The sequence below is a fragment of the Pituophis catenifer genome, unplaced genomic scaffold, assembly GCF_029215685.1.
Source record: "Pituophis catenifer annectens isolate HBS135680 unplaced genomic scaffold, rPitCat1.0.hap2 SCAF_17, whole genome shotgun sequence".
Classification (NCBI taxonomy): domain Eukaryota; kingdom Metazoa; phylum Chordata; class Lepidosauria; order Squamata; family Colubridae; genus Pituophis; species Pituophis catenifer.
The window spans coordinates 9,992,343-10,016,537 of NW_027256897.1; the positions used below are offsets into that span (position 1 = coordinate 9,992,343).

The following is a 24,195-nucleotide window of genomic DNA, read 5'->3' on the forward strand; positions in this document are numbered from 1 at the left end:
TATTGACTGTTTCCTAATATGATTTGGTTGCTTATTTGTTCCCTATGACTATCATTAAGTGTTGTACCTTATGATTCTTGACAAATGTATTTTTTATGTACACCGAGAGTGTAGGCACCAAAGACAAATTCCTTGTGTGTCCAATCACACTTGGCCAATAAAAGAATTCTATTCTATTCTATATTCTATTCTAGAGTAGAATAGAACAAAAAATTTATTGTCACTTTAAATGTTCACTCATCAGCCTACATTAAAATGAAATTTTCGTGGCATTCAGCTCTCAAAAGAGAACCATCATCCATATACCCACAAACACACACACACATATGACACAAAGAAACATCACATTCTATGTATACATATACCTACATGGCCAAAACAAAGAAGACGAAGAAGAATCCTGCGAGTTTACAAGATGGATTGCAAGCCTTGATAGTACAGTGGTCTAATGCATCCTGTTATTAACACAGCTGCCTGCAATTACTGCAGGTTCGAATCTCACCAAGGCTCAAGGTTGACTCAGCCTTCCATCCTTTCTAAGGTAGGTAAATTGAGGACCCAGTTTGTGGGGGCAATAAGCTGACTTTGTATAAATATACAAAAGGATGAAGGCTATTGCTTAGCGCATTGTAAGCCGCCCTGAGTCTCCGGAGAAGGGCGGCATATAAATCAAATTAAAAATAATAATAATAATAATAATAATAAGGAAACAAAACTGGTACAGAATCTTAGGAATCGTGCTGTAGATACTTCGAAACCTCCTCCCAGAGGGAAGCAACAGAAACAGATTGAAAAACCGTCATATGTCCCTATTATCAGTTACTGCTGTAACTCTGGTCACTAAAGGAATGGTTGTAAATCAAAGACTGTCTGTACTTGGCTTAGGATAAAATGTTCACACCTTTTAAACAACTCTTTCCCTCTTTCTAAAAAAAATCCCTTCTCCCCCCCACCCCGGATTTCAAATACGACAATTTGAATTCCTTTTATATGTAGGAAGAGTTGCAGGTTTTTTTGAGGGTTGTTTTTTTCTTTTTTTTTTTTGTTTTTTTGCAAACATTCATAAATTCTTTGCCTGGGAATAGAAACGTGCCTGATTTGCATAATTAACTGAACCAGTTGGGTCTCTTGAGGAAGGAATGCCTAATTGGGAAGAGATGGGGAAGTCTATTACGGGAGGAGGAGGAGGGGAGGTTGGGGGCCTAATTAAGCATGTTTTTTATTTAAAAAAAAATCCCTACTTAATTATATATTTACTCCAGAGGCTGGGGTGACTCTTGAAATTTTTTTTTTTTATTTTTTTTTTGGTTTTCAGATTGGGAACACGAGCTTTGATTCTCTCTTCTTCTTCTTTTTTTAAAGAAAAGAAACAAGTTTTAACGATCAGGGGGAAACGTTCCTTCTCTTCTCGACTGGCTCAGTAAATTTTTATTTTGATGGGGGAGAAAAGCAAAGCTGAGCTATTGAAACTTGAGAAAGCGAGCTGGCAGTAGTTAAGCTGATCCTTCGCTGAATTTTTGTGCAATGATGGCCGTTTTTGAATAAGAGCTGGGAAAAAAAAAAAACCCAACCACCACCTCAAAGCGCCCCCCAAAAAATGCAGTGATAAAAGATGCATCTTTATGGACTCGTCGCGTCTTTTCTTGCTGGTGTGCATCGGGGAGGCCTACGTTGCTTAATTGTCACAGGCAATATTTTATCGGAACAGATTTAAGGCTCTAACTGAACTCCACTAAGCTATGCAATAAGAAGTTTTGGTTCATCTTCGGCTTTTGTGCCTTGGGTAGTATACATCTGGGACTAATAAACCCTCGTTTTATTAACCTAACAAGTAAGTTGAGTAGAGCTGAATTCCCAAACTGGCTCAGGTCACGATGGTGTTAAAACTGTCGTTGCTTCGATCTAAATTGTTTGATGAAACCATCAGGGGCTGATTGACATCTGGGATTCCGACAGAAGCAAAATATAGGATTTGATTGGACCTCCTATCTTTATCTTTATCTTTATTCAAATTTCTATACCGCCCTTCTCCTTTCGGACTCAGCGGTTAAGATTCCACAGACCAATAAAACTTGATTATGGAGAAATACTACTGTGTTTCCCCAAAAGTAAGACCCTGTCTTATATTTTTTTGAACCCTGAAATAAGCGCTTGGCCTTATTGCCATGCGCTCAAAAGCCCGATGGGGCTTATTATCAGGGGATGTCTTATTTTGGGGGAAACGGGGTATTGTTTCTATCCTTAATGATAAGGACACCATCCGGCAGAATTAAGGAAGGGGTTGGTTTGATGGACGGAGAAAGCTATGCTGGGAATTGGCGTAGGCCAGAGATAAACTGAAGGTGCTTTGAGAACTTTGCTTTCATTTAATTTGGAATAAGCTGAGAATGAGGTAATTCTCAGCCGTTTTAATAAAATCTGTTTGTTTTTTGGGAACTCTTTTGCATTTAATATTAACTACGTGGGCCTGGGTCACAACCTGGCCTAAATCTTTTTAAATGTACATTTTCATTTGTTTTTAAATTATGGGGTATTTTAAATTTGTCTCAGCCAAATTATTTAATTCGTTTTTATTCTATTTTAAATTTTTTGTATTTATGTGTTTTATTCTGTGGCTGTTCACTGCCCTGAGTCCTTCGGGAGTAGGGCGGTATAGAAATCCAATAAAATAAATAAATAAACAAATAAACAAACAAACAAACACTGGGTCAGCCAATGGGGACTGTTTGGAAACTGAAACTAATCTGCTGAATTGAAACTGAAACTCATCTCTGCTGTACTCCTGTGTGCGTTTGTCCTTACAATCCCTCCTCTCTACCACGTTGGAAGAATCAGCCATTGTATATTTATCTTCACGTGTTCTATCGTATATAAAGAGAAGTTAATGAATCCTGCTGAATCAGTTATCTGTGTGTGCTTTCTGGATATGATTTTTTGCAACAAACTCTAACAGAATCCAACTACCGTTTCAGCTTCCTGAATCCGAGCTGCACTTGGATTAGGACGTTTTATTTCGGGGGATCCCAAAGCAACAATGGGGGAAAAAACAACAACAATCAAATAACAGAGTGGCGTGTTGCTCTCGCTTACCTTGCCATCAAACTTGGAGTATTCGTTGAAGGGGTTGTTCAGCTGCAGAGGACACTGTTCCAGTCGGACTGAGAGGATTGATGGCTTCACGGGAGTATGGACCGGCTTCACCTTGAAGTTCTTCTTCTCGAAGAGACGGCTCAGCTCCTCGGCTGGGGGTTCAAAGAACGAGAGGATCACGGCAACGTCTGAATGGCTGCCGGAGATTCTCAAATCACGGTGGTCTCAAAGGTGCATCGGGAGTTGGGTTTTTCCTTGAGGAAGACGTTTGGCTTCTCTGCCAAGAAGCGAAGCGTTTTCCTCAAGGAAAAAAACTGAAGTCCAGTTGCCCTTTGAAAAAAGCACCTTTGAGATGACAACATCTGCTGTCCTCGTCCCAATAAACCCCTTTTATTTAATTTATAGTGAATTCCTCTCCAGCAAAGTCTTTCCTCTCCCACAGCCTTTCAAGATAGTTCATATTTACCAACCTTTATCGGGCTTGGAGAGTGGCCAGGCCGATATCTTTCAGACTCCACAATACTTGGCAAGAATGCAGGAACAGATCTTCACCCAAATGAACTAATTGTCTCCTGCAAACTCCCCTCCCCTTCGCTCCTCTTTATTCCCTATGGGAGGGGCCATTCACCGTTCACCTGTGGCTTTACTCCTGAGTCGACCCTTGTTTCTTAGCTGTTCCCTTCTCCTGACAGTTCTGCGCATGCGCACACTGGGAACAGGCTCCAGCTGTTCTTCTCCCTCACTGATGTCCGACTCCGAAGGCAGCTGATAACTGTCAGACGGCCCTGGCCCTCTCTCTGCCTCCGATGCAGAGCCCTCATTAGAGCCTTCCCCAGACTCCAGGACTGGCCCAGGTTCCTCCCCAACTTCCTCACTGTCCGAGTCTGCTGCCAGATCCACTGGTCACTGGAGAGGCCACAACAGATGCTCCCTCTAAGGCTGAAACCCCCCAATGGAAAGCTAGTCTATGGGGAACTGGAATTTAGTGCTTAAGCTAAAGAATCATAGTTATCCAGGGTCCCTATCCCATTAATTAAAGTATATAAAGCTAAGGTTACCCTTATGCTCTTGTATGGAGCAGAAATTTGGGGTCTACACTCAACCACAGTCCTAGAAAAAAAAAACACACAGTCCCAGCATTTGAGATGTATTTTGGGTGTAGATCTAAGAACATCATTTGTTAAACGGCAGAATGAAAACTTGCCCGACGGGAGCTAGCTCACGGAGAGGACAGCGTGAGCCAAAAATATTGAGATGGAGGAGGTGCAGCTGGGCCACCGTTACAAAAAAAAGAAGACGCTGAGCTACCTCAACAGAGGCACAGAAGAGCTAACTGAGGATTAAATGGTCACCACCGTCACTAAAACCATGTATGTCACAGCCTCTGGGTCAGCTGTTTTACCTATTTCGAAAAGACCACTCTGCTTTGGAGAAAAAAAAAAAATCAGAAAGAAATTCCTATCAAGCAGTGTTTAGAGTGCAGTACTGCAGGCTACTTCTGCTGATCCCCGGCTGCCAGTAATTTGGCAGATCGGTTCTCACCAGGCTCAATTTTGACTCAGCCTTCCGTCCTTCCAAGGTCGGTAAAACGAGGACCCAGATTGTTGGGGGATCAGAGGCTGACTCTGTAAACCGCTTAGAGAGGGCTGTAAAAGCAGTGTGAAGCGGTATATAAGTCTAAGGGCTATTGCTATAGTGCTATCGCTAACAATGATCTTGAGATGCTACGTCGAGTTATTCTTTGGGGCTTGACCATCTGATGTTGAGTTTCGTCGGTCTGGTTAAAAAAAAGCTCATTTTAACAGGCAATTTTGCTCGTCAGGAAAAGATTGCGAAGATCCCGGCTTATGGTTTGTTTGTTTGTTTGTCTGGCACGGGTGCCGGTTCCATCTCCAAAATTATTCTCTGCTTGAATTAAGGGAAGTGTTGGGTGTGTTTGTGTGTTTGATGGGGTAATCTGGGAAACTATGATACGGCAAAAAAAGCAGAAGACAGGACTTGATTTGAGGTCGTTAATGTTCTCTGCGTTTGGTTGTTTTCTTGCAGACGTTGTAACCTGACTAGGGAACATCATCAGTGCTGGAAAGAAGCGGGGTGAGGTGTGTTGCTCTCTCTTTACATACAAATGGTTTGAGGAGCCTTGTAGTACAGTGGTTTACTGCACCCTGTTATTAACACAGCTGCCTGCAATTTCTGCAGGTTCGAATCTTACCAGGCTCAAGGTTGACTCAGCCTTCCATCCTTTCTAAAGTAGGTTAAATGAGGACCCAGTTTGTGGGGGTAATAAGCTGACTTTGTATAAATATACAAAAGTATGAAGGCTATTGCTTAACGCATTGTAAGCCGCCCTGAGTCTCCGGAGAAGGGCGGCATATAAATCAAATTAAAAAAAAATAAAAATTGTCATTTGCTACGGGAAGGGGTTTTCCAAGCTTCTTCGTTCACAGCCACAGAATTTAAGCAGAGCACTTCCCAAAATAAGGTGGGACCTTAATAACGTTGCAAACTACAACAGTGTACAGTTCATAAACAGTGAACTGGTTATTTCCATGTACCGTTAAGGGAAAACAAGGAAAAAAAAGCGGAGAGAATTTGCTGGGAAAGGCGTCCGCTGTGAAGGCCAATTCCCGAAAGGACCAGCTGAACTGCAACGAATCTCGTTGTGTATTCACCGAATGGATAAAGCTTTAAAGCGACGAAACGCGACTCCCTTACGTTACGAGCTCACAGCTTCTCAGAATAAAACGGAATGATCTCTCGCCAGTCCCGCTTTGTGCTCCTGGGAGGAACAGCAGCTTAATAAATAAAACAGTGGACCGTAGTGCGTAGTGAACGAAGGCGCACAACAAAACCCACGCCCTTTGGCTACCCTTGAACAAAGAGGACAAAAAACTAATCTGCTCAGATTAGCAGCTCAGCTAAGGGCAGCGACCAGTGCAGCTCAGGACAACAGAAGTGGTTCCAAAGCTCGGGATCGTTCTCTTTACGGGGTCCGGAATGGAACTGCTTGTGGGAAAATGGGGAAACACAACTAACAGCAACCCTGGCAATCTCTAAAGCTTTAGCTCAGTGGTGAAATCCTCCGTGGGTTGCTTCCGGTTCGCTGTGGCACGCCAAATGCACGCTGCGTGTGCGCAGTGCACACGAAACGCACACTTCATGTGGAAAAAGGATGCTTAAGAAGGTAAGTAGAACAGCAAAGGCGGGGAACAGCTGTGCCGCGTGATTTAGATTCGCTAGAAAGTCGGATTTCCTGCTTTCTAGCGAATCTAAATCGCGCGGCACAGCTGATCGTCGGAAATACCAGTTCGGATGAACCGGTAGCTTTTTTTTCCCTACCGGTTTGCCCGAACTGGTAGCTTTTATTACTATCGGTTCGTGCGAACCGGTAGCATTTCATCCCTGCTTTAGCTGTTCCCAAGGATTGAATCTTATCGGATCCATCAGGACAAAAAAACAGAAGCAGGCCTCCTCCAAAATATTCCAGCTCTTGACCAACCTGTGGTTAAACACGGGTGTTGGACTACAAGTCCCATCATCCCGCTTGCTCATGAGATCTTCTGGCTAGGGATGATGGACCCTGAAGTCCAGATGGGCGGCATTGCATGGAGGGACAGCTCACATTTTCGGTGAATTCTTTAAAGGGAGCTTGTCCGGCGTTGCTCATCTTTTCCCCCCAAGCGATCTCCAAAATTGTTCTCATCCTTTAAGGTAAAGGTTCCCCTCGCACATATGTGGTAGTCGTTCCTGACTCTAGGGGGCAGTGCTCATCTCCGTTTCAAAGCCGAAGAGCCAGCGCTGTCCGAAGACGTCTCCGTGATCATGTGGCTGGCATGACTAAATGCCAAAGGCGCACAGAACGCAGTTCCCTTCCCACCAAAGGTGGTCCCTATTTTTCTACTTGCATTTGTTAGATGCTTTCGAACTGCTAGGTTGGCAGAAGCTGGGACAAGTCATGGGAGCTCACCCCATTATGTGGCACTAGGGATTCGAACCACTGAACTACCGGCCTTCTGATCGTCTTAGCCACTGAGCCACCACGCCCCATTCTCATCCTTTATCATGCAACAATTTACAGAGAAAGCAGGTTTTATGCATGAAATAGGCCCGGAAACAAACAGTGAATAAAATAATGTATTTTTTTTTACCAGAACAGGTGGCATTTCTTTCTTTCCACTGAACGTTTTTGCATTTGATCTGATTCTGCCTCTCTTTCCTTAGCCGTTCGAGTCTCTGAGCTTAGAAACAGGAGAGAAAAAAAAAATATTATAATGTTTAAGTTTGTCAACGAAAGTTTGCTACGAACAAAAGACATAATTAACTACCTTTCTATGAATAAAGATGTTTTATGCTGCACATCTATGGGTGGGGGTGCAGGCAATAAAATTTTAAAGGTGGCACTTCTGAAAAGCAAATACCAACAAAAACATGAAAATGTTCTTGATTTATAATTGAAATTAGAGGATATAAAACATTAATAGAGATCATAAAGATAGTATTAACATGGAAGAGAATAATAAAATGTGAAAACTTCTGTGATTAATATGACATTTCATTATATAAATCATTAATAACGGTCTTAAAGGAATTTTAATGCACAAATGAACTGAAGTGAATATTACATTACAGGAATAAAATTACTGTTATGAATTACTCTCCCCGTTTCAAAAAATTAAAGATAAATGAACTCAGACTAGACTATTAAAGTTTTAAATATAAAATCTTTTATCTAAAAAAAAAAAAATCGTGAAAATTATAAAATGTCAACGCTATATAAATTAGCATAGCTTTTCCTTCCCTCTGCTGGAACAGTTTATAGGTAGTAAAAATAAATGATTTGTATCTGCGCAACATTAGTCAAATCTTAAAAAATGAATATCATTTTTCCTCTTTACATATTTTCGAGTCCACATCCAAAACAGTCCATGTTCAAATAGGTGGAATATCAGTAACCAGGAGACGGGTGTCTTCGCTGCCACTTGGAATTCTCTCTATGTTTTAAATGTCAGATATATTTTCCCCCCCCAAGGAGACAAAGAAGAAGAAACGTTGGAGAAACTGGTGAAGACTGGTTTAGAAAAAAGAAAAAAGAAAAAAAAAAGAATTTCTCTCTCTGAATGTACAAACTCCCAGAAAACGACATGTCGAGACTCGGAATTTTTTTTAGCCAAAGTAGGCTAAAAAATAAAAATGAGTGATTTACCATACAGGCAAGTCCTAAACTTATAACAGCTTGTTTAGTGACCAAAGTTACAAAGACACTTGAAAAAAGTAACTGATGACCATTTTTCACACGATCGTTGACTCATGGGCACGTGATCAAAATTCAGATGCTTGGCAACTGATTCATACTTATGACGGGCTAAACATATTTTTAAATATTTTTAATTGGTTTGTCATTTTAAACTGGGGCCAAATTAGTATATATTCTTTTAACTGTTTTTAATGTTTGTATTGTATGTTTTTATCTGGCTGTACACCGCCCTGAGTCCCTCGGGAGAAGGTGCAGTATATAAATGCGAAATAAAATAAAAATAAACAAAATAAACAGCTGCGGCAAGTAAAAGGGGGCAAAACTCACTTAAAATGTTTCACTTAGCAATGGAAATTTTGGGCTCAGTTGTGGTCGTAATTCAAGGACTACCTGAATAGTGATTACTTTCTGATGTGGGTTTTGTTTTGTTTTTTTCCTTCCCTGACTTGAGTCGTTAAAAAAGGAAAGCTAGTAAAATTAAATAAGCACCAAGATCCCCTCATAAGCGGTGTGCCTACAAAGTCAGCTTATTGCTCCCAACAATCCGGGTCCTCAATTTACCTGCCTCGGAAGGATGGAAGGCTGAGTCAACCTTGAGCCTGGTGAGATTTGAACTCGCACTAATTGCAGGCAGCTGGCAGCTAAGTGCTACATAACAGCACTTTAGTCCGCTGCACCACCAAGGCTCATCTACCTTTGGCCATCGATCGGGCAACAATTTGTCTGAAATTGTATAAGGTCTCCTGCTCGAGCAGGAGTTTGGACCGGAAGACCCAAGGTCCCTTCCAACTTATTTTGTTAGAACATAGACTAACAAAGTTGGAAGGGACTTTGGAGATCTTCTAGTCCAACCTCCTGCTCAAGCAGGAGACCCTGGACCATTTCATACAAGGGGTTTAAGAATGCCACGCTGAATACGCTTACTCAAAACTACATTGAGTAGAGGAAGATTCCCATATCTACGATGCTTGATTAACAAGAGTTGGAAGGAATCTAGTAGGAATCTTGTAGGTCTAGTCCAAGCCCCTGCCCAAGATCTTCTAAAGCTCAGAAGGTATGTAAGTAGAAAGACAATAAAAGAGGGAAAAGGACCACTTGGAGCAATCCTCGGCTTGATTGAAAGGACATCCTTCAGGGGAGAGAAATGGAGCTTTGAAGAGAGACTTAAGACATAGTCACTCAACTTACGACCAAAATCGGGACCAGAGTTTCCCTTGTTAAGCAAGGCGGCTCTTAAGTGAATCACAGTTTTGTTTTTTGTTTCAAAATAGTGTCGATTATCTTCCCAGTATAATTTGTGAAGGGGGCATGAGGTGAATGAGGAGAAGGGTGGAATGGTGTCCCATTTTAGGTCAAGAAGCTCAGCACTGGTCCATTCTGGTTCGTCCAAATTCAACCCAACGCGGTGACAACTTTCAACGTTTCTGTCTCTGCCTTTCGGCCTCTTTTCAATCTTGGACCATGAAGCTTACAAGATTTGCCAAGAGAATGGAAGGTAGTAAGAACGGAGTCCCAGAATATTTGGGATTTTACCAGCTTGTCAAATTCTGGGCTAGCTGTCTAGTAATTTATATTGGTGAGAAGCTGCTGTCCAAGGTGCTGGATCTTGGCGAAACAGCTTAACTGGGGCCAGAATTTCCACCGCTAAGTGAAGTGGGGTTGTTAGGCGAAACACCGTATGATTTCATTGCTTGGGGAACGCAGTTTCAGGACTTCTAGCCGTGGTCATTATGGGAGGACTGGACTGTCAGTAGGCGAGGACCGGGTACCGGTTTTAAGGGAAATCCGTTCTAGTTCTTGAGCCAACGAAAGACATCAATTCAGACTCAGCTGTCTCATTCTTCGTAAGCTGGGAGAAAAGTCAATGATTGGAAGTTCCTATTTGGTTATTTCCAATAAAGGAGCATTAGGTTGAATTAGAATGCTACAGATAATTAAACAATTAAGCGTGTACCCAATCGAGAGGAAGCAGAGGTTACAAAAAATGAAAAGGAGGAACAATGAGTGTATATGAGTGTAGAAGGGAGGACGAACTTTTCTATGTTTCAATCAGTATGTATGTATGTATGTATGTATGGATGGATGGATGGATGGATGGATGGATAGAGAATAATTAGAACTGCAGAAAAAACAATTACTACCAACCTGCCTTCCATGGAGGACCTGTATACTGCACGAGTCAAAAGGAGGGCTATGAAAATATTTACAGACCCCTCACATCCTGGACCTAAACTGTTTCAACTCCTACCCTCAAAACGACGCTATAGAGCACTGCACACCAGAACAACTAGACACAAGGACAGTTTTTTCCCTGAATGCCATCACTCTGCTAAACAAATAATTCCCTCAATACTGTCAAACTATTCACTAAGTCTGCACTACTATTAATCTTCTCATTGTTCCCATCACCCATCTCCTCCCACTTATGACTGCACGACTGTAACCTTATTGCTGGTATCCTTATGATTTATATTGACTGTTTCCTAATGTGATTTGATTGCTTATTTGTTCCACATGATTATCATTAAGTGTTGTACCTTATGATTCTTGATGAACGTATCTTTTCTTTTATGTACACTGAGAGCATATGCACCAAAGAAGAATTCCTTGTGTGTCCAATCACACTTGGCCAATAAAGAATTCTATTCTATTCTATTCTATTCTATTCTATTCTATTCTATTCTATTCTATTCTATTCTATTCTATTCTATTCTATTCTATTCCTATTAAATTCTTCTATTGGGGTGTTTTAATCTGTCTGGGCCAAAATAATTTAATTTGATTTTATCTGGTTTTTAAATTTTTTATGTCTATGTTATTTTATTGTTTGGCTGTTCACCGCCCTGAGTCCTTCGGGAGTAGGGCGGTATACAAATCGAATAAATAAATAAATAAAATTCTCTGTTCCATTCCTCCACTCCACTCCACTCCACTCCACTCCACTCCACTCCACTCCACATTCTATTCTATTCTATTCTATTCTATTCTATTCTATTCTATTCTATTATTCTATTCTATTCTATTCCTATTAAATTCTTCTGTTCCATTCCACTCCACTCCACTCCACTCCTCCACTCCACTCCACTCCACTCCACTCCACTCCACTCCACATTCTATTCTATTCTACTATTCTATTCTATTCTATTCTATTCTATTCTATTCTATTCTATTCTATTCTATTCTATTCTATTCTATTCCATTACATTACATTCTATTCCATTCCATTTCATTCCTCTATTCTATTCTATTCTATTCTATTCTATTCTATTCTATTCTATTCTATTCTATTCTATTCTATTCTATTCTATTCTATTCCATTCCATTCCATTCCATTCCTCTATTCTATTCTATTCTATTCTATTCTATTCTATTCTATTCTATTCTATTCTATTCTATTCTATTTTCTATTCTATTCCTATTAAATTCTTCTCTGTTCCACTCCACTCCACTCCACTCTACTCTACTCTACGGATGCTTCCCTCTTGACATCCCAGCCTCCTCCTAGGAAGAGCCCCCAAGATGCCCCCCCCCCCAGGCAGGAATCACCTGTATTTGAACGCCTTCGAATGCCGAAGTCCCAGCTTGAGGTAATGTCCACGGACTGAGAATACACATAACCCTGAGGTTCGCCGTTGCTGCTTGGTCCTTCCGAGCTGCCTTCCCCGTTGGCCGAAGCCGGATGGAACCTCTCCAGGTCGACGTCGTGGTCGATGAGGACCATTTCACACATCCCCGTGTCATCGCTGGTCACATGCGACTGTCGGATGTGAGCCAGGATAATAGCCGGGTTATCCAAGAAAGCCATCCTAACCCAGGTTCTGCTACCTTCGCCTACTATCTCCTCCGATCCATGCTGAGCCGACGTCTTCGTTACCTGTCGGACAGAACAGAAGAGGACAAGCTTAGGAAATGATGCCAAATGGGATTGCAGGAGGCCCTGGACTTACAACAACTCGTTTAGCGACCGTTCAAAAGTTACAAAGACACTGAAAAAAAGTGACTCGTGACCATTTCTTTTTTCACACTTATGACCACTGCAGCATCCTCCGTGGTCACGTGGTCCCCTGCTTGGGCGAGGGGGATGGATGGGGTTGGACTAGTTGGCCTCCAAGGTCTGAAAGACCGTGGCGAGGAAGGTCGCAGAATGGAGCGAAACTAATTTAACAACTGACAATGAAATTTTGGGCTCAATTGTGGTCGTACGTCGAGAAGTACCTGTTGTCAAGGTTCCGACGGATGGCACGTTCCAAGCGAAGCCAAATCTGACCCCACGTAATTTACGACCCAGGCATGACCCTGTTTCCCCCCCCCCAGGGTGTGTCATCAGTCACATTCGCCAACGGAGCAATTTCGCGGGCTGTAGAGATCACTCCCCTCCGGCCGCTGTGGGTAACCCTGGGAGACAGCCTTGAGAGAGATATGTCTGGAATGTGCTTTTGTTTTTTGGCTGCCGTGCTGCTTCGCCGGTTTTCCCATCCCCCTTGTCTATGGCAACTCGAGAGCAGGCCAGAGATGCTTTGCGAGTTGACACCTGTCTAATAATTAGTCAGGGAAGACTGTGACATTGAGATAGCATAGTGGCAGGAATCTTCTAACCCAGATCTGTTTAGTGTCTGATCAAGTACAATCCCCCTCCGGCTTTGATCGTCCAAGCAAAACCTGGACAGCACTCAACCGGATTCAAACCAACTATGGTAGTGGCCAAGATTGGAAATACAAAGGAGGGAGGGCTGGTTGATAATCCTAACTGCGACTGTGGGAATGTCCCACAAACTTTACGTCGTATTGCGATGGACTGTCCCATCAGAAGGTTTCTTGGAACCCTGCAAGAACCACTCTCCAATATGGTTAAACGACCTAGATATCCTGCTAAAGGCTGAGCTACTTCAGTAATTGCTCACACACAATTTAATTTCCATCCTAATTTCATTCGGCTTTTGTATGGTGCGTTTTTAAACACAATTCACTGTTCTGGCGTTTTATGTTTGGAAATGTATTTTATATAGAGCCGAGGTGGCGCAGTGGTTAGAGTGCAGTACTGCAGCTACTTCAGCTGACTTCATCTGACTGCTAGTTCAGCAGATCAGCGGGTCAAATCTCACCGGCTCAAGGTTGACTCAGCCTTCCATCCTTCCGAGGTGGATAAAATGAGGACCCAGATTGTTGGGGACAATATTCTATTTCGTATACTGTCTTTGGTGTAAGCCGCCCAGAGTCCTCGGAGAGCGGGCGGCATAGAAATATGAATAATAAAATAAATAAATAAATAAATATGCTGACCCCACAGTCATCCTCCTCCTCCTCCTTACCCTACTAGCACTGATGATGTTACTTAGTTGGGTAAGGGAACGTCTGCAAGAAAACCACCAAGCTCAGAGAGCACCAAAGACACCCCCACTCCTCCTCCTTGTCACAAACCCCACTCCTTTCTAGCACTGATGGCATTACCTAACTGGGTCATGAAATGTCTGCAAGAAAACGACCAAGCTTGTATGTTCTGTTTTGTATGTTCTGTTTTTTACTTTGGCTGTTCACCGCCCTGAGTCCTATTTGGAGAAGGGCGGTATAGAAATAGGAACAAATAAATAAATAAATAAATAAATAAACACGCGGGAGCCCACAGTTCAACCAAAAACGACAAATATTGTCTTCTATCAGTAACATATTTATAACGTGATTTAGGAATCGAGAGTGGATTAGCTCTTGGCCTTACCGAGTACAGCTCTTCCTAAGCTAGAAAAAGTGCAGAGGAGAGCAACCAGGATGATTAGGGAACTGGAGACTAAAACATACTGATCTGTCCCCGTCCACACACACACACACAAACACAGCCAGCCGAGGGTTAAGGAAGCACTTGGAACACACCCAGCTCTTTATCTCCAACTTGGCAGCGATATACACGCCGTCTGCCAAGTGCTTTTATTTCCACAGAAAAACAGAAAGATAAATACTCAGCTTCCAAACGTCCAACAACAATAAATATTCCTCCCAGCAGTTCCGAACGAGGCTTTAGTGACTATCCAAGGTTAGTTTTGTTCGTCACAAGGATCACTGGCCACCACCCTCTATTATATAGTCTCTGGGGTGTGGTCCAGTGACTCAGTTCTAATCCCTAGCATGCCTCCTGAGCTGCTGCAATCGTTTATCACGCCTTCGGAGGCGTGCGTCCAGGAATGATGTTTCTCCGTCGCTCTCATCCGAGCCACCTGTCTCTCTGCTAATCTCCTCTCCCTCGGCCGGCACCTGAGACAGTGCCAGAGGGGAGGGGCCTGGAGAGGGAGGCCTGGCTGACTCCTCTTCCTCATGCTCGAAGCTTTCTTCCTCCGATGGGACAGGCTCAGAGGGCGGGGCCACAACACGTACGACGAATGGTTACATGAACTGGGCATGGCTAGTCTATTGAAGAGAAGGACCAGGGAAGACATGATAGCCGTCTTCCAATATTTGAGGGGCTGCCACAGAGAGGAGGAAGGGGGTCAAACTATTTTCCAAAGCACCCGAAGGCCAGACAAGGAATAATGGATGGAAATTGACCAAGGAAAGATTCAACCTAGAAATGAGGAGGAACTTTCTGACAGTGAGAACAATCAACCGATGGAACAGAAGTTGCCTTCAGAAGTTGTGGGAGCTTCATCACTGGAGGCTTTCAAGAAAAGACTGGACTGCCATTTGTCAGAAATGGTGTAGAGTCTCGGGTTGTTGGACGATGATTTATAAGGTCCCTTCCAACACTGTTAATCTGTTAAACTTTGGTACGATGACATGAAAATGTCCAGGTTCTTTTTCAATTCAACAGATACTCCAGCCAGATAGCTGAGTTGATGAGTTAATAAAAAGCCATTCTTGGCTACTCCATCCTAGGTCAAATGCTCAGCCAAAAGCTCTTTTTTTTTAAAGAAAATGACAATGGTCCAAAGAAAAAGGAAGCATTTTTGCTTCGCCAAGCCTCCTCTTCCTCCCCCTCTCCTTCTTCTTCCTCTTCCTCTTCTTCAGCTTGAAGCACCTCAAAGACCTAAGGACTCAAGTCAAAAATTACTGCTGCCCCATCCATGCTGTCACATAAATGCTGGCATGTTAATTGTGTATTTATAAGATTGTTAATGGTTAGTTAATTTACCTCCCACGCTATTATTGTGCTTGAAAATGATTTAATGTCTGCCGAGGGAGTTAAACAACAGGCTAACAGCAGGTGCAAAGGCCCGTTTATATATTTATTTCCATCTTCCTGTGCACTGAACCCCGACTTTACACTGTTTACGGCGTGAGTGGGAGGCTTGGAAAGGATGCGGGCTTCCTTAGAAGCTCTCACAACTGGCATCCTTTCAACCAGTCAAAGGGCTAATGGGAGTGGGAGAGGGACTATTATTTGTAAATATACTATTCCCGTGCCAGGCTAGAGATACGGTGGGCAAAACGACGACAGAGGAGCAGGAAAAACCGCAACCTGCTTTCCCGGTGAACTCAAAACTGTCTGGTTTTTCTTTCTTTTCTTTTTTCTTTTTTTTTTTGGAAATAAATGGGTTTGTTTGGACGGATGTCAAAAATGGGGCAAAAACAACAGCAACTGGACGAAAATACACACATGGTTAGAGAAAATGATAATGCAACACATAGATTGAAAGCCATAAATATTTTTTGTTAGGCGTAAAGGTAAAAAAAGATTCCCCTTGCACATTTGTGCTAGTCGTTCCCGACTCTAGGGGGCGGTGCTCGTCTCCGTTTCAAAGCCGAAGAGCCAGCGCTGTCCGAAGACGTCTCCGTGGTCATGTGGCCGGCATGACTCAACGCCAAAGGTGCACGGAACGATGTTCCCTTCCCACCAAAGGTGGTCCCTATTTTTCTACTTGCATTTTTTTACCTGCTTTCGAACTGCTAGGTTGGCAGAAGCTGGGACAAGTCACGGGAGCTCACCCCCGTTACGCGGCACCAGGGATTCGAACCGCTGAACTGCCGACCCTTTCGATTGACAAGCACAGCGTCTTAGCCGCTGAGCCACCGCGTCCTTCTTTTGTTAGGCATAGTACCAGAAAAATATGACAAGAGAAGTCAATAGGGAAGCCAGATTCACTTAATAGCCGTTGGATTAGCTTTAGAAATGCGGTGTTTCACTCAACAGCAGTTGTTAAGTGGGACAAAGCTCACTTACGGAATGTCGGGAATTTTAGGCTCAATTGTGGTCGTAAGTTGAGGACTACCTGTGCCAAGCCACATGCTACCTCTGGCAAAACAAGAGCCCGAAGAGCAGCGAGGATGGCAAAATTTTACTCGCGTGGGCTGCGTTTGAAAAGCAAAGCGTAGCAAAAGGAAGTTCCTAGGAACCGAATCCATTCCTAAGCAATCTCTCGTCACCGAGCGTCTCGTATTATACGAGGGACGGCAGGAAGAGACACAAGAGGGAAAGCTTCCTGATTATCCCGATTAAACGGGAATCGGAAAAACAATCTCTTATTTTCCTTACGTTCTCTCAAAATTGCAGCCCTTGGGTTCCTTAGGTTCAAAAGCCAGCGAAAAATGATTACCGTAAGTGAGCTCTCTCTCCCAAATCATTAATAAAGAATGGAGACTCGGTGCATCTTAAAGTATAAAGATATTTCCTACCCCCACTCCTACAGATACCGCTTTAGAGGGATGTGTGATGTTAGCAACGAAGGGGGGCGGGCGGTAAATATCATATTTTTTGCAAGAACGCATCAACAGTTTGTCAGCTGCAGCTTTCTGAAGTCTCTAGAGTGGAGGATAGTTAAAAAAAAAAAAAGACAACAACACCTCCTATTCCTGGCCGGATTGCCATTGTTCCTTAATCCAAGAGTCTCTCAATCCGGCTCCTTCAAGCAAAAGATGTTTCCTCTGCTATTGACATAAGGCTCTTGGCAATGTGTGTCAATTCCCAGGTACTTGACACAAGAAGAGAGACGAAGGGTGGGAGGAGAAAAGGGACTCCTTTCTCGGGGTAATGGAAAAACATCAACGCTGGAAAAATAGATTCGCAAATCAAGCAGGGATGCTTGGAGGTGGACACATCAGGAGGAGGAGGAGGAGGAGGAAGATGAGGAGGAAGAAAAAGAGGAGGAGGAGGAATAAGAAGAGGAGGAGGAGGAGGAAGAAGAGGAGGAGGAAGGAGAGGGAGGAGAAAGAGGAGGAGAGAAGGAGGAGGAGGAGGGAGAGGGAGGAGGAGGAAAGAAGAGGAGGAAGAAGAGGAGGAGAAGAGGAGGAAAGAAGAAGAGGAGGGAGAGGGAGAAGGAGAAAGAGGAGGAGGAGGAGAGAAGAAGAGGAGGAGGGAGAGGGAGAAGGAGGAGGAAAGAAGAGGAGGAGGAGGAAAGGAGGAGGAGGAGGAGGAAAGAAGAAGAGGAGGAGGAGGGAGAGGGAGAAGGAGAAAGAGGAGGAGGAAAGAAGAAGGTTGAGGAGGAGGGAGAGGGAGAAGGAGAAAGAGGAGGAGGAGGAGGAGAGAAGAAGAGGAGGAAGAGGAGGGAGAGGGAGAAGGAGGAAGAAGAGAAAGAAGAAGAGGAGGAGGAGAAGAGGAGGAGGAAAGAAGAACAGGAGGAGGGAGAGGGAGAAGGAGGAGGAGGAGGAGGAAGAGGAGGAGGAGGAAAGGAGGAGGAGGAGAAGAGGAGGAAAGAAGAAGAGGAGGAGGAGGGAGAGGGAGAAGGAGGAAAGAAGAAGAAGGTTGAGGAGGAGGAGGGAGAGGGAGAAGGAGGAAGAAGAAGAAGAGGAGGAGGAGAAAAAGAAGAGGAAGAGGAGGAGGAGGGAGAGGGAGAAGGAAAAAGAGGAGAAGGAGAAGGAAGAGGAGAGATTTTTATGAAAGAAATCTTAGCAAATCGGCTCTATCCATCTTCTCCAACCTGGGTGTCTTCCAGGTGGACAACTGGAGAACGGCAACCAGCTTAGCCATGGCTGAAATGTCTAAATGGCGGGCTGGGGGGGGGGGTGTTCCTCGAGAAAAAAAAGCTCCCCTTTTCCGAGAAGGCAGAATTATTCTCCCTGAATATTTTAAGCCAATAAGCACTGGGGGGCGGGGGGGAAAGGGAAGAAACCGCCACACTTATAAATTAGACCAACAAATCTGTTTTCTCGACTCCTGCCTGCAAAGAGCATTCGATCAATAGAGCGAAATGCTAATCTCCTAATTAACAACCTAATTAGGTAATTATGCCTTTGCAGAGGGACGCCTAAATGAAATATGACAACGTGGTCACCTCTTGATGTGGCACCTGTGGGCCTTTTCAGCTGTCACCGCGAAAGAGTGGGACATCAATTGGAACAGATGACAAAACGGAGGCCATTTTTCATTTCAATATTGCTCGGAACAGGAGGGGAGAATTTTGTCGTTTGTTGTTGTTGTTGTTGTTGTTATTTTGGGGGTTTGTTTTTTTTTTTTCCCCAAAAAATGCAGCCTCTTGTTTTTGATTCAGCTGCATTTTGAAGCCTCGCACTCTTCCTTCTTTGGAACCAGGCTGCGACGGTTTTAACGCCGGCCGGGTTCGCGTGTTATGCTGCGCCCACCACATTTAACCGCGATGTCTTAAAACAACAATGGTCTAATTCCGTGATGGCGAACCTGTGGCAGGTTGATTAGATTAGATTGATGATAGATAGATAGATAGATAGATAGATAGATAGATAGACAGACAGACAGACAGACAGACAGACAGACAGACAGACAGACATAGAGATGGATGGATGGATAGGTAGGTAGGTAGGTAGGTAGATTAGATTGATGATAGATAGACAGACAGACAGACAGACAGACACAGATAGATAGAGATGGATGGATGGATAGGTAGGTAGGTAGGTAGATTAGACTGATGATAGATAGATAGATAGATAGATAGATAGATAGATAGATAGACAGACAGACAGACAGACAGACAGACAGACACAGATAGATAGAGATGGATGGATGGATAGGTAGGTAGGTAGATTAGATTGATGATAGATAGACAGACAGACAGACAGACAGACAGACACAGATAGATAGAGATGGATGGATGGATAGGTAGGTAGGTAGGTAGATTAGACTGATGATAGATAGATAGATAGATAGATAGATAGATAGATAGATAGATAGATAGACAGACAGACACAGATAGATAGAGATGGATGGATAGGTAGGTAGGTAGGTAGATTAGATTGATGATAGATAGATAGATAGATAGATAGATAGATAGATAGATAGATAGATAGACAGACAGACAGACAGACAGACAGACAGACACAGATAGATAGAGATGGATGGATGGATAGGTAGGTAGGTAGATTAGATTGATGATAGACAGACAGACAGACAGACAGACAGACAGACAGACAGACAGACAGACACAGATAGATAGATAGAGATGGATGGATGGATAGGTAGGTAGGTAGATTAGATAGATAGGTAGGTTAAGGTTTCCCTGTCCAGTTGTATCCGACTCCAGACCAAGTGCTGGGAGTTTCTCGGCCAGGAGAGTCAGCGTTGTCCAAAGACATTTTCCATGGTCATTCGGCCAGCATCGCCATACATCAAGGGCGCATGGATCGCTGCTATACTAAACTGAAAATCAGGCTAATTTGCATAGGAAAATTCACATAATTATTGATGGAACGAGATTAAGTTTTAGTGGAATTTCTCTCACCCCCCACCCCCGGTCTTCCGACTGATTTTGGTGAAGAACAAGCTGCACCCTTACCATAAACGACCAATTCACCTCATCGACAGCCGATAAATTTAAATAACCGGCGAGGAAAAAACTGTGACAACAGCTGGACTGATCAATTGCTGGAAGCACCCCGGATCCAGCTGAAAGATGTGCTAAAGAGTTCAATAGCCAAACGGAGCCCACGCATCTTTCCTTCATCCTCCTCCAGAGTTCAAGACCGGAAAACACAAGTGGGCGGAAAAAAGGAAATCAGGTTTGAAATTATTTGCTTACGATCCCTACCTCTGACCACGGTTTCTCAGCAACCACGGAACAGCCACGGAACAACACACAAGCCAGGAAACAAATGTTTACGCCACAATACCGAACGAGGCCACCGGCAACATGTCCATAGCGTGACGTCACGGCAATTTGTTCCTATCCCCAGAAATGCTGATTTGCGGCAAACGTTATTCGCATTTGCACCAATCGTTTTATTTGGCATTATTTTCGCTACCATTTTCACTACCGTGGCAATTTCAAGACTTTTGGACTTCAACTCTCGGCGGCTCCCTAAGTGGCTCAGCGGCTAAGATGCTGAGCTTGCCGATCAGAAAGGTTGGCGGTTCAAATCTCTCGTATAGGACTCCTGTCTAAAATGAGGGTTGGACTATATGCCTAAAGTGAGGGTTGGACTATATGACCTCCAAGGTCCCTTCCAACTCTGTTACTGTTACTCCCAGAATTCCTCAGCCAGCTATTCATGTCTGGAGACCCCCGTTTCTACAGTCCCTCCAAACCTATTTCGAAACAACAGAAATCTGGACAGGTTTTGCCTCACTTTAAAGATGAATAAAGGATGAGGAAGCTAAAGGTAAAGGCTCCCCTCGCACATATGTGCTAGTCGTTCCTGACTCTAGGGGGCGGTGCTCATCTCCATTTCAAAGCTGAAGAGCCAGCGCTGTCCGAAGACGTCTCCGTGGTCATGTGGCCGGCATGACTCAACGCCAAAGGCGCACGGAACGCTGTTCCTTTCCCACCAAAGGTGGTCCCTATTTTTCTACTTGCATTTTTTTACCTGCTTTCAAACTGCTAGGTTGGCAGAAGCTGGAACAAGTCAAGGGAGCTCACCCCGTTACGCAGCGCTAGGGATTCAAACTGCTTTTGATTGACAAGCTCAACGTCTTAGCCACTGAGTCACCGCGCACTGAGTACACACCTAAGTACTCACCGTGTACTGAGACGCCACTGAGCCACCGCACACCGTACTGTCAGGTAAACTCACACAACGCCTAGAGCAAATCACAATCACAATTCAAGGTGGAAATTCAGTGTAGGAACATTTCAGCATTGAAGGGGTAACAACAAAGGAACCGACTTCTGCTATTCAAACTCTAGAAATACCAAAGCTATAAAAGTTGACATCAAAACCCACGGACACATCGTTAAAATTATTATAGTGATGGGTGGACCGAGAAGAAATTTGACAACACAGACAGGAAAGAAGAAAAAGAAAAGAAAAAATCGCAGCCAACTAAAAGATGACTCACAACCAATAAAAAGTACCAAACCTCAAAACACAGAGAACTCTGCAATCAACCAACCAGCCAACAGCAAAGCCTAAGAGAACAATGAATTTTTTTTAAAGAAAGATTTTATGAACATCATTAGGATGGAAGCTGGATGAATATTTGACGAAATGTCATTCCAGAGGCCGGGGCCACAACAGGGAAAGCATGCTCCTATGTGTTGAAAAATGGCAGTGTTGGGTTAGTTCATATAACAGGGTAAGATGCAACTCGTGCTGCTACCCCCCAAGATATGGAAATGTCTAGTTTAATGAAAAGAAGGACTAGGGGTGACATGATAGCAGTCTCCCAATATCTCAGGGGCTGCCCCAAAGAAGAGGCAGTCAAGCTATTCTCCAAAGCACCTGAAGGCAGGACAAGAAGCAACGGGTGGAAACTCATCAAGGAGAGAAGCAACTTAGAACTAAGGAGAAATTCCCTGACAGTGAGAACAATTAATCAGTGGAACAACTTGCCACCAGAAGCTGTGAATGCTCCAACACTGGAAGTTTTTAAGAAGAAGTTGGATAACCATTTGTCTGAAGTGGTATAGGGTTCCCTGTCCAACCCAGGGGGTTGGACTAGAAGACCTCCAAGGTCCCTTCCAACTCTGTTATTCTATATTTCAAAGTGGGGAAGACTGAATCAGATCAATATCTTCTATTCCAAATAAGGAAAAACAAGAAAGCATTTTAACAAAAGCAGGTTTTTTTCACTACGCGTTTCCCACACTTCCCGTCGATTTCACGTCAATATTACATCCACAGGAGACGCCCACTATCCCGTGTCTTGTGGCAGGAAGTAATATTTTTTTTCTGCTACAATTCACATTTCCCCAAAGTGAACAGGACTTGAAACCAAGCAGGCTCCAATTTAGGGAAGGGGGGAAGCATTTGATTAAAAAAGAAAGAAAGAAAGAAAAAGAGATGCCACTGACTCTTTTAAAGTTTTGATAAAACTTATGCTGGTTGCATACAGATCTCCAACCCTGGAAAAATCATCATTGGCTTGCCTTAGGGAAAAGTTTGGGAGACAGCAAAATGAGTTTTAACAGTTCACATGTCCGGTATTCCAAATACACAACAACAACAACAACAAAACATTAGCATATTGGCTCCTCCCCCTTTCCCTTATTTTTGCATCACTGTGGCCTAGGGAAGTCAACAACAAGGAACAGGAGAAAAAAAAACCGAACCCATTTTCTTGGGAGGCGGGAAAAAGAGGCAGGGGACAGGACCGCCCGGCCACCCAATAAGCCTTGGCAGAGCCCCTCGGGGTCAAAGGGCAGCCTTAGGGGGTGAGTGAGGTGGAAAGGGTCAAGTTTCGGAAGTCAAAAGTCCCTGGCCTGGAATAAAGTCCTCTCCCTTCCATCCCATCCCTGCAAAATAACCGAGAGCGTAGGCACCAAAGACAAATTCCTCGCGTGTCCAAACACACTTGGCCAATAAAGAATTCAATAATTCAATTCAATTCAATTCATTTGTTTTCAGTTCAGTTCTAATTTCTATTCTATTCTATTCTACTCTATTTCCATATTCTATTCTATTCTACTCTATTCTACTCTATTATTCTATTCTATTCTATTCTATTCTATTCTAAACTATTTCCATATTCTATTCTATTTCCATATTCTATTCTATTCCATTCTATTCTATTATTCTATCATTCCACTCCACTCTCCATTCCATTCCATTCCATTCCATTCCATTCCATTCCATTCCATTCTTCATTACTCTATTATTCTATTCTATTCTATTCTATTCTATTCTATTCTATTCTATTCTATTCTATTCTATTCCTATTCCATTCTTCACTACTCCATTCCATTCCATTCCATTCTATTTCTATTCCATTCCATTCTTCATTATTCCATTCCATTCCATTCCATTCCTTTTATTCCATTCTTCTCTATTATTCTATTCTATTCTATTCTATTCTATTCTATTCTATTCTATTCTATTCTACTCTACTCTACTCTACTCTCCATTCTCTATTTATTCCAATCTCCTATTCTTTCTCTTCTCTTCTACTCTACTCTACTCTGGCAGAGTCTAGGCTGGGCAAAGGTGGTGGGGCCACTAAGAGCTCCCCTTTGACAACCTGTGGACTCCAACTCCCAGCATCCCCACAGCCACAAGGAAGGAAGCAGGAATGCTGGGAGTTGAAGTCCACCCATTGTCAAAGCCTGGCAGCTGGTCCTGTGGTGGGGGTTGGGGGGGGTTTGAAACCAGCTGCCTCTTGGGTCAGTATGGGAAGTGGGGGGGGGGGAAGGGGAGAAGACTAATGGAGGGAGGGAGGGAGGGTCGAGGAGGGGGGAGGAGATTTGGGGAGGGGGAAAAAGAGAGACCCCCCCCTCCCCCATGCTTGCCAGAGTTGGGATGGGTGGGAAGGGAGGGAGGGGCTGCAACTAGCCCCTCCCCCTCAGGAGCAGGACGACCAATGGGGGCTCCTATAGGGGAAATAGGGGCCCCTCCGCACCCCTCCCCCACAGCCCCTCCCCCCTCCCCCCCCAAAGGGCCGCTCCATCCATCCAGGGCTTCTCCTCTGGGCCGACGAGGCCGGAGGACACGCACCATGGGACCTGGAGTCCAGGAGGAAGAGGAGGAGGAGGAAGCGAGGCCCTCAATGGACTTACGGGCCGGGCGGGCGCCGCCGTCGCCGCTACCGT

The 24,195-nt window shown here is 43.8% G+C and overlaps 1 protein-coding gene across 1 annotated transcript; it reads right to left on the bottom strand.

Annotated features, from left to right (window-relative positions):
- Positions 1-2,946: 2,946 nt before the first annotated feature.
- On the bottom strand, positions 2,947-24,195 carry MAPKAP1 (MAPK associated protein 1). Its single transcript, XM_070955904.1, has 4 exons — positions 24,101-24,195; positions 11,891-12,218; positions 7,239-7,328; positions 2,947-3,242 (listed from the first exon to the last, which is right to left on the bottom strand). Exons 1-4 carry the CDS (start codon positions 24,101-24,103, stop codon positions 2,947-2,949), a joined length of 717 nt encoding a protein of 238 aa, XP_070812005.1. The 5' UTR covers positions 24,104-24,195.

Bases quoted from the DNA above. Each gene is read 5' to 3' on its own strand.
- MAPKAP1 (XM_070955904.1), bottom strand. The intron at 7,329-11,890 runs GTGATTCCTGCC...CCTGTTTCTAAG, and splicing joins TCGAAGGCGTTCAAATACAG to CTCAGAGACTCGAACGGCTA. The intron at 3,243-7,238 runs GTAAAAAAAAAT...TTGAACCCCCAG, and splicing joins AAGAAATGCCACCTGTTCTG to CCGAGGAGCTGAGCCGTCTC.